Genomic DNA, 14,286 nt, shown 5'->3' on the forward strand with positions numbered 1-14,286 from the left:
CTGCAGTCATGTTCAGTGACATCTTTGCAGTGCTCCAAGTCCCCTGGACCCCTGGTGTCTGCTTCAGCACTCTCCTACTTTCAGATAAAGGTGGAATACTGAGGTATATAAGTTCCGTGGAAAGTTTTAAGAAATACATCAGTAATTCAATCAAAACTTTGCCCAACGTCTATGAATCGAAACAGCATTTTGCTTGTAAGTCCTCCTACTGCTGCAGATTAAGTGTGAATTTCCACTGTTGTGACAAAGAAGGACTGCAGATCTCAACGGTGAGACCACCATTTTTGGCATTTCGGCTGTCTAGACAGAGGTTGCTGCCAACGTGCCTCAGTTTAGAATTGCTTTCAATTTGTTCCCATTTCTGGAAGAGAAAATACAGTTATTGAACCGGAAAAGCAGAAAAAGGAGTTCTACATCCTGTTCTTTGAAGTCTTCATAAGCTTCCCTGGGTCATGCTTGGGAAAGCTGTGAAAACTGCAATAACAGCATGCAGTTTAGATGTTCCTTGAATAAGAGTATATAAATTACGGCAAGCCTTGCCAAAACAACTGTTCATTCAGCTAACACACTGCAATAGATACAGAATACACCAAATCATTTTCTTCTACACACACTTCTCAAATATGCTGTCATACCATGTTACCTGTGTGAAACCTGCAGTCTGAAGAAAAAAGAAAAAAATCAAAATCCATCCACATATCACTACAATTCTGAACACAGAGGAGCAAGAAGCACAATCACTAAAGACAAATTTACAGAAATCTGTCAGACAACTTTTAATTATACAGAAGACAAGCAGTTAATCTGTGCTGTCAGAAGCTCTTTGCCGAAGGTGATGCCAAGAATAGAGTAAACCCCAAACACAGGATGTTTAAAACAAAACGATTTTTCTGTTGTACTTGTAACACACTGTGTCTTTAAACCTTATCAAGAAAATCTTGCTTCCCTTTCCTGAAAAGTGAAAAGGATATTCTTCCTTCATCAAGGAATAGCATTTCAGTTATCTGTCTGCAAAACTGAGATACAGAAGCAAGGAAGCTGGCAGATGATCAGAACTGATGACTTAGCAGAAAGAGATGAATTGTTATACGACTAGATCAAAAAGATGGTATGACTCTGCAAATGTGACTTTCCTCAGGCATGGGAAACAGATGACATTACAATGCTGCATTAATAGAAATGCACTGAAAGGATCTAGTGCTGTTATAAACAGGTCACAGCTAACAAGAAGAAAGCCAAACCACACTCTTCTGAGACACAAACTATATAATCTTCAAACTTCACCAAAGGAGGCCTTTCAAAAATACATTGTGGAATATGTATTCTATTTCAGAAAACAGACGGGGCAGCTTAAGGCTGTTATATACCAATGCTGTTGGGCGACACCTTTATATAAGGCCACTGTTGTGATAACACCTCTACATGTTGATAAAAGATTGCCACTGGCCTATGAAACGAGGAGCTTGGTACACAAGCTTATTCCTGACCCAGATGTCATGCATCTGGACTTCACACACACAAACAACAGTGAGACAGAGTGAAGAGTAGAACGGAGAGCAGAAACATTACCGGTGCACGTTCTTGCATTCGCATTCATAGCCCTTGTTTGCCCACTGTTTGCAGAGTGCATTTGCGACATACTAACCTGTCTGCTGTCGTTTTCCCAGAAGTTTTATTAGTGAACCAGGTGCTCTGTCCACAACAGTAAGGCACAAATCCATATGTTTCACTGACTTGTCCTTTGTTAAGGCCCATTCCTAGAAAAAGGAAGAAAAAGTGTACAGAGCTGTGTATACTAACATTTGCACAAGATGCACATGCTACCTCTGCATATATAGCAGAGGTTAAAATCCTGTAAATGGCTACGTGTGAGCATTCAAACAGTTCCTTGTCTCCCGTAGAAGCAGGAGAGGGAAAAAGTTCTTTCAAACACTAACTCCAATTGCTTCAGCATCCCCAAGTCAGCTCAGGGCTGGGCTGGCTGTTTGCTCCCTCTGCTGGCTTTACACAAGTACAATGGGCAGTCAACAGGTCCTCAGGTTTAAAATATTTGTCCAAATATTTGTCCAGCTATATTTTTATCTCTATATATGTCTCTGTGTGCGTATTATACACCCTTCATATCTTCTTGTAGGAGAGGTTTATATGTATGTTTTACACACACACATACATGATTGTATATATAAAACCTGTAAAAGCTTGGGCTGCTGCATCACTGGCCACCCTACCCACACGTTAAACAAAGCATATGTACCACAGAGGGGAAACAGTAGTTCTTAACATGACAGAGACCATCAGAAAGCAATACACAAGTCTGCCAAACTCAAGGGCAGAGGGAGAATGTTACTTCCTATCGAAGGCATGATGTGCAACAGAAGTTCTTTTAAATGCATTTAAATATGCAACTTCTTAAATAGAGATCAAAGCAAAGCTGTTCTGTATGTACCGTCACCCAGCTTGTTTGATCTCAGCATCCTTCTACACAGGCCCTGATCTTGTGCTGATGTTCAGTTTCTCTCCATGCCTTTCTCCCCAAAGTCTGGCCTCCAGGATTCAGATTAGTCTTCATTTGTCTAATTATCTGTTGAGGAAGGAAGCTGATCTACCAACTAAAGCCATGCTAATTATCCAAATCATGCTCACCGCTACTTAAAACGGCATGATTAGCTTTTCTCCAGCAACTAGAGAGCGCTGTGTAATACAAAATCCTGGATACACAGAGCCAAGCCTGGCTACATTTAAATGTTATTTTGCAAGCAATGAGCGCTGCAGAAAGAAATTAAATGACTAATCCCATCCCATTTTATTTTTTTAACTTATTTTCTGATACCATAACTGAATTTTTGGCTTGCATAATCACTTTTCAACTCAGCAAATTTAACAATGATTTAATTCCTTTGAGAACAGACGCTCAGGAAACAATCAGAACTTCTATCCCACACAAGTAATCGCCATTGTACAGGGAGCAAGCCGTTAGATGGGGACCATATTATGCAGGTACTACAGTAATGACAACAATGCAAATCAAAGCAAAGGCAGGAGAACTCTTTATATCCCTTTACTTGTTTCCCATGCCCATAAACTGAAAACTCTTCCTTTCACTCTCAATATGTTAAATATTTTCTGCTACGCTAATCTCAAATTACCTGCCTTCTCAGTTTGGTCCGGTTTGTAAGATGTCAATAAGAATCATTAATAGCCACTTTTAGCAACTTAAGGAATTAAGTTATTTTCAGAGTTTATCTGGAACCAAATGCCTCTGAAAAAGATGGCCCCTTGTAAGATTTATACTGAATAGTGACAGTTGAAAATACTACCAGGCAAGTAGTAAAACTTGTGTTTGAGAACCCTGCAGTCAGAGAAAGTTAGAGCCTTGAAAATATTGCTTTAATACATCTTAACCCTTCCATCAGAAGATGGGAAGAGCCCCAGCCACAACAGCAATCACGCAAGACATGAACACATTTAAAAGCCAAAGGTACCACTTCACAAAGGCTCCAAGCTCTGCTGCTGGAGACATCTATGTTGACGGCCCTTCATAGTACGAAACAGTGTACAGATGCGTTCCTCTGGTGATCAGGTGACTAGCTCATAATGGGGATAAGATTAAGCAAGTTTTGCTACACCAGAGGAGAAGAAAAATCGGAAGCAGTGCATGTGCTCCAAGCACAGGCTAGAAATAGGATAGTTCTGTGTAACAATTTGAAAATGAGGACATCTGAAAAAACCTGTGTCATAAATCTGAAATACAAAGTTAGTAGGACACCACTAACCTGAAAACTTCCTCTTGCACCTGAGTGCATTTGACTTTACCTTTAGCTCTTTATCATAACCCTACATACTGTACATAATAGTCAAATTACAATTTCTTCAGCTCTTTAGAGCTGCATACTTACCTTCCTAATCACTGAATTCCACCAACCTGTTGTGGGGGGCAGAAATCCCATTTTGACTTAAATTTTGCGTTTTAAATTGTGTTGAGCGTAAGCCAGCATACACTCTTCAAATTGTAGGAGAAGGTCTCCACATAGCTGTCTACTCTTAATCCCACCCCCTCCCCCAAACCCTCTTGATAAGAAGAGGTGCAAAACACACAGTACAGATTTAAAGTCTCTGGTTTGTTCCCTATTCTTCTTCTCTGATACTCTGTTCATTCCCTCCAGGCTGGTATGAATTCTGCTTGGACATAAAACCTGGTTTTGACCTGTTCTGCCTCTTAATCTGTCTGAATGTCCTCTCACAGGGACCTGTTCAGAGCAAGCGTATATTAGTTTGTCAAGGTCAGCTTCACAGAAGAAGCCACACAGAAAAGAGGGTCAGATTCAGGGGAGGGGAGTTTGAAAGAGGAAGCCAACTTTGTGTATCTGTAGCGAATACACAATATCACCAGAAACTTCCGAGATTTCTGCACCAAAACAATTCTGACACGTCCAGCCTTTCTCTTAAGAAACACTGTGGTGTTCTGAAAGATGAGTGTACTTTCATAAAAGTAATCGAAAAAGCCTTCCCAGATACAGCCTCTTCAATGCTAGGGAAAAGAGGCATATCTCAGATGTATGATGGCAATGCAGTCAAATCAACACAATACATCTTCCAGGAAATAACTTCTTTATTTTAGGCTTCAGCTGATTTAGGGTTTTCCTCCTCTACTTTAAATCAGAGAGGGCAAAATTCTGACTACTCATTCAGTGCTAGACTGGTCAGCCTCCTATTTTAACAGATGTACTTGAAGCATTAAGCTTACATTTGATTTATAGTCAGGTTGATTCTGAGAAGAATTTAGTAACAAAGCAGCACACAAAACAGTGAGCACGTATGCATATATTTCACGAACGATAACTAAGTCACAACTGCATAAATAGATTCTTTGAAATAATTAATGCTCTCATTTACAGATTTGACATATCTGTGATTACTTTAAGAGCAGGATTAGAAAGGATTTGTTGAAACACTCCCTTTATGGTGAGTGAATAAGATACGACATTTAGGCACCTCTGTTTTCTAGAGGAGCCAAAGGGGGATTTAAGACTGATTTTTTTTTTATACCCTGCTGCTGCAAATTGGAAATGACTAACGTAGCATCACAGTAAAGCATTCTTCTATTTTGCTGACCTTAGGCCATATGCTTAATACAGCCCAAATATTTTCTTAAGTAAAAATCCTGTCCCCCAGCCAATTCAAACACCAATTCATTGAAAAAAGCTTTCTATACAAGTATAAAACTCCTGGGAAGGAAGTTACTGGCCTCTAGTTTAAAATCAAATATTAATAGAGACAAAGGAAGGGGATAACCTGATGCACACTGAGTGAATCTCTGGGCTCAGATTCTAATCCTGAAAATGCAAAATTGAGGGAGAAATTATTTAGCCAATGTTACAACAGATCTGCTGATTAGGGTTCATCTTCCTGCCATCAGTACACAGTACCTGCTTGAGTTAAAGAGCTTCAGTTGTGGTTTATTTTTTTAAAGATCACATACTGTAGAAAAAAATTAATGGCATACAGACCTGGTTTCCCCCAGCATTATGACATTCATAAACTCCAACAACACCGTCTGCAAAATGGCCCAAAGTGTCAAGGCAATTGGTACCCTGCTGCAAAGCCCCAAAAGCTATATCTTGATGATCAGGTACCCTAAAATAAAACCAGAAATATCTGCTTAATTCAGTTTGTTTATTTTTTTTTAAATTCCTTGTCTTTACTTGGAGTATTTTTAAGATGACAGGTTAAACATGACTGATGACTACTATCTGGAAATCTCAATCACCTTCTGAGGAGGGAAGGCAATTATCTGATCATGAACTCAAACATGAGTAAACTTGCAAGCTTAGAAGTCTTTTTGTATTCTGTCCTATCAGAGCATGAGGATGAACACACAAACTCAGCACAAAAAGCAAATTAAAGATGACTTAACATCATCATTTAAGGTCACTCAAGCTTAATGCTATCAGTTAAAAGTTAAAGCCCTCTTGTTTTTTCAGCCAAGCTAGCTTGTGGCAGAAATATGACATTACACATTTTTCCCAGACTGGTTTTACTGAAGTGTTAGAAAAGGGTTCAGGAATTAAAAAAACCCAATGTTTTGCTGATATCTATTTTCCAATGGTTGCACATAAAGTGTGCTCAGACAGTATGGGAATACCTAGGCAAACCCATTCAAAGTACAGTTGTGGGGTAGAGAACATGAGTTCATGTCAAACAGTAAAGCAAGGGCATATTAACTCCTTTTAAAATTTCAGACTATAATATAATAATTCAAGCCAGCAGAATGAGCACATGAGAGATGACACAGAGTAAGACGACATTACACTTAAGTAATGCTTATGGTAGCACATTTCCAGGAGAGCTTGCAAGATGTATTTTTTCTGACAAATTAAACAAAAATAAATATCCTCTGGCACTTTTAAGAGAAAATAAAGAATAACTAACTTCCTCAGCATCGCCCTGGTTTATGAGACTCTTTAGTATGTGTGGTTCTGTACATGTTTCACTAGGGCTGCAATGGTTGGTGCTTTTGCATTCCAAGCCTGTCTGCCACTAGCGGTTACCTGACTCTACGGACATGAAGTGTCCCCAGGAAAAAACAAACACAAGTATTCTCATAAGCCACTCACAGTATCTTACCATTACACTACCAATATTAGGTTGACAGCAGACAAACTGGTTTATAGACTCAGATCTGACAGATATACTTAAGTTATTGAACAAAAACCTTTTTATCCTTTCAAAAAGTGAAAGCAATGTTTCTCTGAGGATTTTTCATTAGTTAGGATGCATTAATATTACAGAAGCCATTAGCAACGTTACCCCTCATTTATCTCCTCACTCCCCTCCCCCCCCAAAATTAGTGATTGTCCAGTGACAGAGAGCAAGAGGCAAGGAGCAGAAGAGTCAGCTTTAGAGTCTTAGACGTGTACCCTTGTCTGCTGACCCGTTACTTGTACTGTACTGAGATTCAGTCTCCTCACTCAACTAGCCATGTACTTGGGTGAAGGCAAAAAGGTTTAAAGGGACGACAACAGGATACAGAACAGTGCACTTTTGAGCAAACAGCTTGTGTAGGAGACTAACTTCAGGCTCAGGTAAGTCGAGTCCTTTGGACACTGTTCTCTAAAATACCTGCTACTGCAGCTGTAGTTGCAGTAAGTAGAAAAAGATAATACAGCTTACCAGGGAAAAATGGCTCTTCAGGAACAGAACTTGTAAAAACCAAAAGCAAATAAGCCTGCATGAGGCGTCGCTTTCACAAATAAATTTAAAAATATCCTTTACATCCAAGGAAGGAGAAAGATAAACTGATGATTTCATTTCGGGGCCAGGGGGGGCGGGGGGGACGGAGACGACAGAACGGACACTCCATACCATCTCTGATTCAGCCAAAACTCACCGTAACTCAGGATAAACATTTTCAAGATACCACTTGAAGGGTTTGCAGCTAAGTCTCTTTCTGAGTTCCATTCGGCTTTGAATACTAGAGGGAAAGAAAAAGGAGCAGTTTTCAAAGTCAGGCTGCTGTCTTCATGTATGTTAAGGAATACACAGAAAACTCAAGAACAATAGAACTGTAGAACTATATCTTAAAGAGATAGCACATGAGAGCTACTATTGCTTTCACCTCAGAAGGTGCTGTCTCATGAAGAATAAATGACTAGGGCAAAGAAGCACTTGTCACTTACTTGCCATAAGGTACATTCCTGGCTGAAGGCACTGCTGCATAATAGAAGTTTTTATACTCATCCATCCAGACTTCTGCTGCCCTGCGTGTATTTCTAGGGACAATCATATGAAACACATAGGTTATATTTTCCCTAGCTGCAATTAAACTATGCCATTTATCCTTGGGTTGATTTTAACCCTTGCTAGTACTACATCATCAGCTGCCTCAAGCCAGGCAGAGGATTCCCTATTAAAGACCCAATTAAGAGAAAATCATTAGAGAGTAACACAGCTGAAATCTATGTCTTTTCCACACTCATCACTGCTTCAGGTTTTCATCCAGAATTTAATACACATCTTGGAGTTCTTTCTGCAAACTTCACCGAGGTTGTTAGGTTGTTGTTTGGTTGGTTTTTTTCTTTTTATAAGAGTAACTTGACAGAAGCCAAATTCAGTGAATGTTTACTTGGATAAGCAAACTAATTTGAAACTTAAAAATCTCAACAATTGGCAATATTTAATAATGTCTTCTACCTTTCTGAAAACAGGTATGCTAACACTGGCAAGACATATTTTCAGTCTTCATCCTATTCCTACCAACAGAGCACTTCAAAGTTCCAGAAAGACATAAGCTGTTGTGACATTTAAGGCTATGAACCAAGCGAGTCTGCTGTAGCTGAAGTAACAGAGGAGAACCAGTAATTAGAAAATATTATTAATGCTTTAAAAGTCAAGAGATGAATTATTGCAATAAAAGTGAAAAAACACTAACCCAAATTCTTTACTTCTAATCAAACACATCCCTAACTAAAATACCTGTATTTATGTAACTGGTGTCTTTAAATCTCCTGTTGGACTGCAAGAGGGTAATGTCTTTTTCCATTCCCTGCCTTCCATGTAAAACTCATTTACTTCTATTGTTTGTAATTTTATGCTTAGAAAATTAAGTCTTATTTCACTTGCAACTACCATGCTCTGAAGCTTATTTTACATTTGGCAGGAAGTTCATTCTAAAGCAACTGGAGGAAACTCAGTCAGCCAATAACTTCTTTAATATGGTTTTCCAATGCAAAAGACAAAAAATAGTCAGGGTAAAGTGAGTTGTTCTTGTGGCTCACTGAGAAGGAAGGACACGAGGAAGAAAAGAAAAATCACAAGACAGACCTCAATCATTTTTTGTCTGAGGACTGAACTTTTCCTCGCAAAGATTTCTTTAAATTCTTTGTAAGCAAAACCCTATTCAATCTGGATTCGAGAGTTATTTCGGTTTACCTTCCCTTGCCATCTCTCAGGCCTGTGTGAGTGCCAGCCAGCCACTCAGCACCTGCCCCTGTGGCTTGCTCAGCGCTCAGCTCGGCTGCCCGCAGGCCAAACAGGTATTGGTGGTGGGAGAGGAACTATGCCGTCTGCCAGGGTTTAACGACTCCGAAGGCACCTTCAAGGCCAGAACGCACGCCTGCGTCACGTCTCCCCACACTCAAGGATGAACAGTTCAGGCTTAGCACGACATGAATATGGAAACCGTGTAGATGCTGAGAACTGCCTAAACTATAAGACCCCAAAGAAGGCAGGGTGCTGAGGAACGCAGGGCAGGGTGCACTCAGCACTTAACGCTAAGCCACAGATAATGAAACCTAGCGCTGAGTGATCAGAGGTAGCTTTGCATGTAGCAGACTGGGGTCTGCAAGGGTTATTGGCTCGTTTGAAGCGGTGTATTAAAGCGGGTGCATACTGGTCTAACAAACCCTGCCAGACACAAGCTGTATCTGCCCACACCACACAGCCAAGGAAGTGGTCTCCCCTCTCATGAAACGGGACACCCGGTCTCTCATCCAGGGTCACCGGTTTGTTTTGGCTGCCAAAAGGCAGTGCATACTGACTAGGCAGCTAAAAATAGGACGCTTGCCCAGAGCACTCCAGAACAAATTGCATACAGCCAAGAGACAGATGATGGTATAAGCTAACACGTCCTGACTGCAAGACCAGCACAGATTCCATGCACCAAAGTTTCTTGGCACCATGGTCCTACACGTATCTGATAATACCTGTATTACAAGGGTATCCCATGACCTCACATTTCTCATTCTTTCTTGCTAAAATTGATTTTAAGGTATTGTGATATTGGTTTGATACCCAAAAAAGGTGACTGAGGAGGAAACCACACATACAGCAATGTGTCAACCCTGCTTTTAAGTGATATGCAACTTTTCTCGGTCAATTCAGAAATAATTCCACAGAAACAACGAATTCTAAGGACATTTCAGAGTTTGAGACATCTAGACAGCTAAGGTCAAAGGTAATAAACCACTTGCAGAGAAAGTAGATCTAGAAAGGGATGTAAGTACTCAAGATGCTAATTTGCAGGCTCCATCATCCACGTTACTTAAACACTATGAACTTGAATCAGAATTGCTATTCTCATTCTACAGAAGAGAAACTGAGGAAATAGTTCAGTATTTCAGCTATCACCATATATTGAATCAACAGCAAAATTAACAGACGTATTAATCCAAGCCCTTAATACTGCAGTTTCTTAGGTCTATAGAAAAAAACATTTGTGAACATAGCACAGGAAAGGCAAATATGATATAGAATGAAGTTGCCCCACTGGCACAAATGCCAGGATAAGTCTACATAATCATCTGTATATCACATACCAATCATGTATTAGCAAAAAGCAAGCAAAGCATATTCATAACTTAAGTGTATTCTGGCTCTTAGTGAATGATGAAACTGTTTCTATAAAATGAAGAATTGAGAGATAGTTCTGGAAATAAAGCCTTCTTTAAAACCAAATAAAAACAAAGTTCTCAAAATTGATAGAATGCCAAGCTAAGCATTTCCTTCTTTTCCAGATTCTCAGGCTGTGTCTACTAGAAGTTTCCCTTTCTCAACTCTCAGGTTCTTCTCTCAACCCGTGTAGTTGATTCAAAGTCATTAACTTCCTTTTAATTAATATTTTCCTAGATATTTGCTAGATAATATTGCAAGAATTTTGAAAGAAAAGATCCTTAAAATGAAATTACTGCCACCTGCTGATCATCTGAAGAAATCAAAACATTGTTATTTAGCTGAAGACTTAACAGTTACCTTGCAAACACAGTACCGCTCCCACCAGGAAACGTGTAAGGATGCTGTTTGCGGAATACGTGACCCACTCTGCTGCAAGGGATGATTTCTAGGCTCCCACCGCATTGCCAAACCCTGAATGAGATCTCTGAAATAAAAACACGAATGGAAGACAAACATCACAAAACACTGTAATTTTGTGGTATACTATTTACAAAGGAGGCTTTTATTGACTATTGCTGAGAAGATAAGGTAGTTTTCTGAGAAATTGCAGGATAAACAAAGGCATATCTAATCATTTATTATTTTCCAAGCTCAAGAGAAATAATCATATTAACTTGTAAGCAAAACTGTATGTCTTCTCTCAGAGTTTACAAGCATTTCCCAAACTCATAAACCATGCTGCAATTTTCCAGAGTAAGTTAGGTCTATATGTACCATTACTATGCTTTATCTAAAGGGTAAGCAACAGTTGATACGCTTAACAGGTAAATTAATGATATAATAATAAAATTTTTCAGCTAAAGATGGAATAACACAGTGGACAAAAATCAAGGCATGATAAAAACAATAGATTCGAGCTGCTAATTTACTATAGCAGATAGCCAAACACTCCCAAATGCTGGCCATGGAAGGAGTTGTATCAAGCCAATCTTGATTTGAAGACAGACTGACTAAAGATGAAACTTCTGTAAACTGAAGGTTATGGATGGTAAACTTCTAAGCCAATCTAGTGAGCTGACCCAGTTAGTGAGGACAAGAGGATCTAGAAATATCTATACACCTTTCTCAACTTACGACATTCAAACAGCAGACGTCACCTAGTGCTGACAGAGAACTCTTCCTCACTTACTCCAAATCAACACAGTAAGAAGGGTGCTTCCAGTATCACTCTTTCAATTTTGATGATTCCCTGTTTAGTCCAGCAGCTGCTACCAGCTACTGAGTGCTACCCTTAGTTTCAAGCCTCTTCATAATCATCTAGGAAATGATAATCTTCATAATCATCTAGGAAAAATTTCTTCACCAAGAGAGTGGTCAAGCATTGGAACAGGCTGCCCAGGGAGGCAGTGGCGTCATCATCTCTGGAAATGTTCAAAAAACATGTGGATGTGGTGCTTCAGGACATGGTTTAGGGGGCATGGTCATGTTGGGTTAACGGTTGGACTTGATGATCTCAAAGGTCCCTTTCAACCTTAATGATTCTGTGATTCAGTATCTTTCCACAGATTTAAAAAGATAATAGTAATAGTACTAAGCAGGTCTAATTTAAAGTCAGTGTCTTTATCTTTTAAAACTTATACTAAGTGCCATTCCTTTCCTCAGAAGCCTTCCTGCCACATACACAAAATAAGTCATATAAATAGCATTATTTCAAAAATTAAATTAGAAAAAACCAAACCCGAAGGTTAGAAAGCATGGCTTCTTGATGGTCTGTCCAAAGAAAGAGGAGGAAAAAGAGAAAGAGGAGGAAAAAGAGAAAGAGGAGGAAAAAGAAAAAAGAAAAAGAGTTGCTGTGATTTCAACTGTTGACAGTGCAAGTTGACTGCCTTTCTTCTGAATGGTCTTTACTTTTACAAGGATCACTTCCTATTTGTTTTACTTCAATGACAAATGGCATTGGGGCCAATTAGGCATATTCATGAATCCTAGACAGTCCACATAATCCCATCTACAGACAGATGATCTCCAAAAATATTAATGACAATATTGTCTTTGCCAGTAAGTTACGGTCTTGATTTTCCAGTTGAATTAACATGGGACAACAGGCAAAAGTAATTTTTAAAGCAACTGAACATGACATTCTCTCATTTTCACAGCACTGAGTTCAGTCTTATACCTCTTATTTTGAGCTTAGAATGAAAAAAAAGTAACAGTAAACGACTGGTTACTGCTTCTATTAAACAAGTTTGTAACAAAAACACTTCTATGTTTCTACCAGAATGTTACACATAGATAGAAGACTTCAGACTTTCCCTTATCTAGCTCAAATTTGATCTTGTACTGCTCAAATTATGAAAGCAGAGGAGCAATAGTTTTCTTGTACCACTTTGAAGCATTATTTACGGAGTTTTGCTAGAAAGTTCATACAGTTATTAGCCCAATGTGAAAGGATGCTGCACTCAGTGAGGTCAGCCTAGTGAAAGAAGACAGGGAGATCTCATCAAAGATAAAGGCTTTTGCATTAGACAAGCAAGTGCAGACTAAATGCCCAAAATCTAGTACTGGACTTACATAAGTATTAGGAAATACATGCCTCTGAAATGAGGTTAAGTGAGATTCTGGTTAAAAATAAAAGTCAATGCAGTATGCCTAAAGCTCTTCTTTAAATGATTCATTTGAAGGTTTAATCCAAAAAGTCACTGTCATCTATTGAATGTATGTAGGCATTGAAAAAGTATTTTTGTTTTAGAAGTATCTTCTGTCAACTTTTCTCATTATTCATAGCTTCCTCTATTGTGTACACTAATTTGATGAATTCTCCCTCCATAAATTCCCAGAAATGTAAACCTACATGTATATTTTCCAGCATCTTAAATTCTGAAGAATCTCAAAAGAAATGTGAAAATGATGAAAAATAGCTCTATGGAAAAGAGAGCAAAGGACTAGTAAATAGGGAGACGGAAACTAATTCTTATTTGCACCAACATGGCTTCTACTCATGCCATATTGAAACAGTGGGAGAAGAAATTTTACTACTGTAACAATTTCAGTAGACAGAGTTTTCATTAAAAAGGCATAAATATCATGTCAAACATTCTTCAATTGCATGAGATCGTTACACCTCTCAATGAGAGGTTTGCTCTTTTTATTGTAGTGTGTCATCAATATAGAAGACAAGGAATGTCTTACTCGCTCCCTGATTTTAGCAAAATTATTAAGAAAAGCCTACATTTTCAAATTAGACCCAAACCTTCTAATGGTCCATCCGGTTGTCCGGTGTACTCCGATTCTCCTATGCTTATCAAAAAGCATTGTAAAGGTTCTGGGAATTAGAGCTTACAGCTTCAAGACAAGACTGAACAAACCTTGATCCATGTTTCATAAAGCATGTGTTAGCAGCCACATTTAGCAACAATCTGAAAATGCACCGTATCTTCATGGTAAGAGCTGTCTCTTGGCTAATTTAGGCAAAATGCTGCGGGCTCATCTTGAAATTTGTAAAGTTAAGACTATACTAACATGGGAACAAGATCTCATATAAAAGCTGCTCTGTACATACTTGAAGGAAAAAGCATAAATATAATGTATAGAATTATTTTGCAAGTCTATCTACTAGTTATAATAAAGTTATTTGCTTGTAATATCAAGCCACTGATCCAGAGATATGCTTGAGAGTAAAGAGGCCTGATGAGCGTGCACATTTACATTTTAAACCGCGCATCACAGTCTTCCAGAATCTGGTGCATGTGTCATTTATTGCCAATTAAATCATATGCCATGTGATTTTCACTCATTTTCAGTTAGTCTGGCAGCTACACACAAATCATTAGCTCTCTGCTGTAGTGACTGACTTTGCCTTTTCAGAGAGCAGAGAAAAGGCACCCCAAAGTCTCCATC

At 38.9% G+C, this 14,286-nt stretch overlaps 1 protein-coding gene across 1 annotated transcript in view; it reads right to left on the minus strand.

Moving 5' to 3' along the window:
- Positions 1-205: 205 nt before the first annotated feature.
- GALNT2 (polypeptide N-acetylgalactosaminyltransferase 2) overlaps positions 206-14,286 on the minus strand; it is a gene marked incomplete at its 5' end in the record, with an annotated part of 32,729 nt that continues 18,648 nt past the window's right edge. The window contains 6 exons of the mRNA XM_010287644.1: positions 206-361; positions 1,646-1,757; positions 5,508-5,634; positions 7,388-7,471; positions 7,677-7,769; positions 10,747-10,873. Coding sequence (XP_010285946.1) covers positions 345-361; positions 1,646-1,757; positions 5,508-5,634; positions 7,388-7,471; positions 7,677-7,769; positions 10,747-10,873 — 560 coding nt within the window. The remainder of the gene's footprint in view (positions 362-1,645; positions 1,758-5,507; positions 5,635-7,387; positions 7,472-7,676; positions 7,770-10,746; positions 10,874-14,286) is intronic.

The sequence above is a fragment of the Phaethon lepturus genome, unplaced genomic scaffold (assembly GCF_000687285.1).
Source record: "Phaethon lepturus isolate BGI_N335 unplaced genomic scaffold, ASM68728v1 scaffold6985, whole genome shotgun sequence".
NCBI classification, from domain to species: domain Eukaryota; kingdom Metazoa; phylum Chordata; class Aves; order Phaethontiformes; family Phaethontidae; genus Phaethon; species Phaethon lepturus.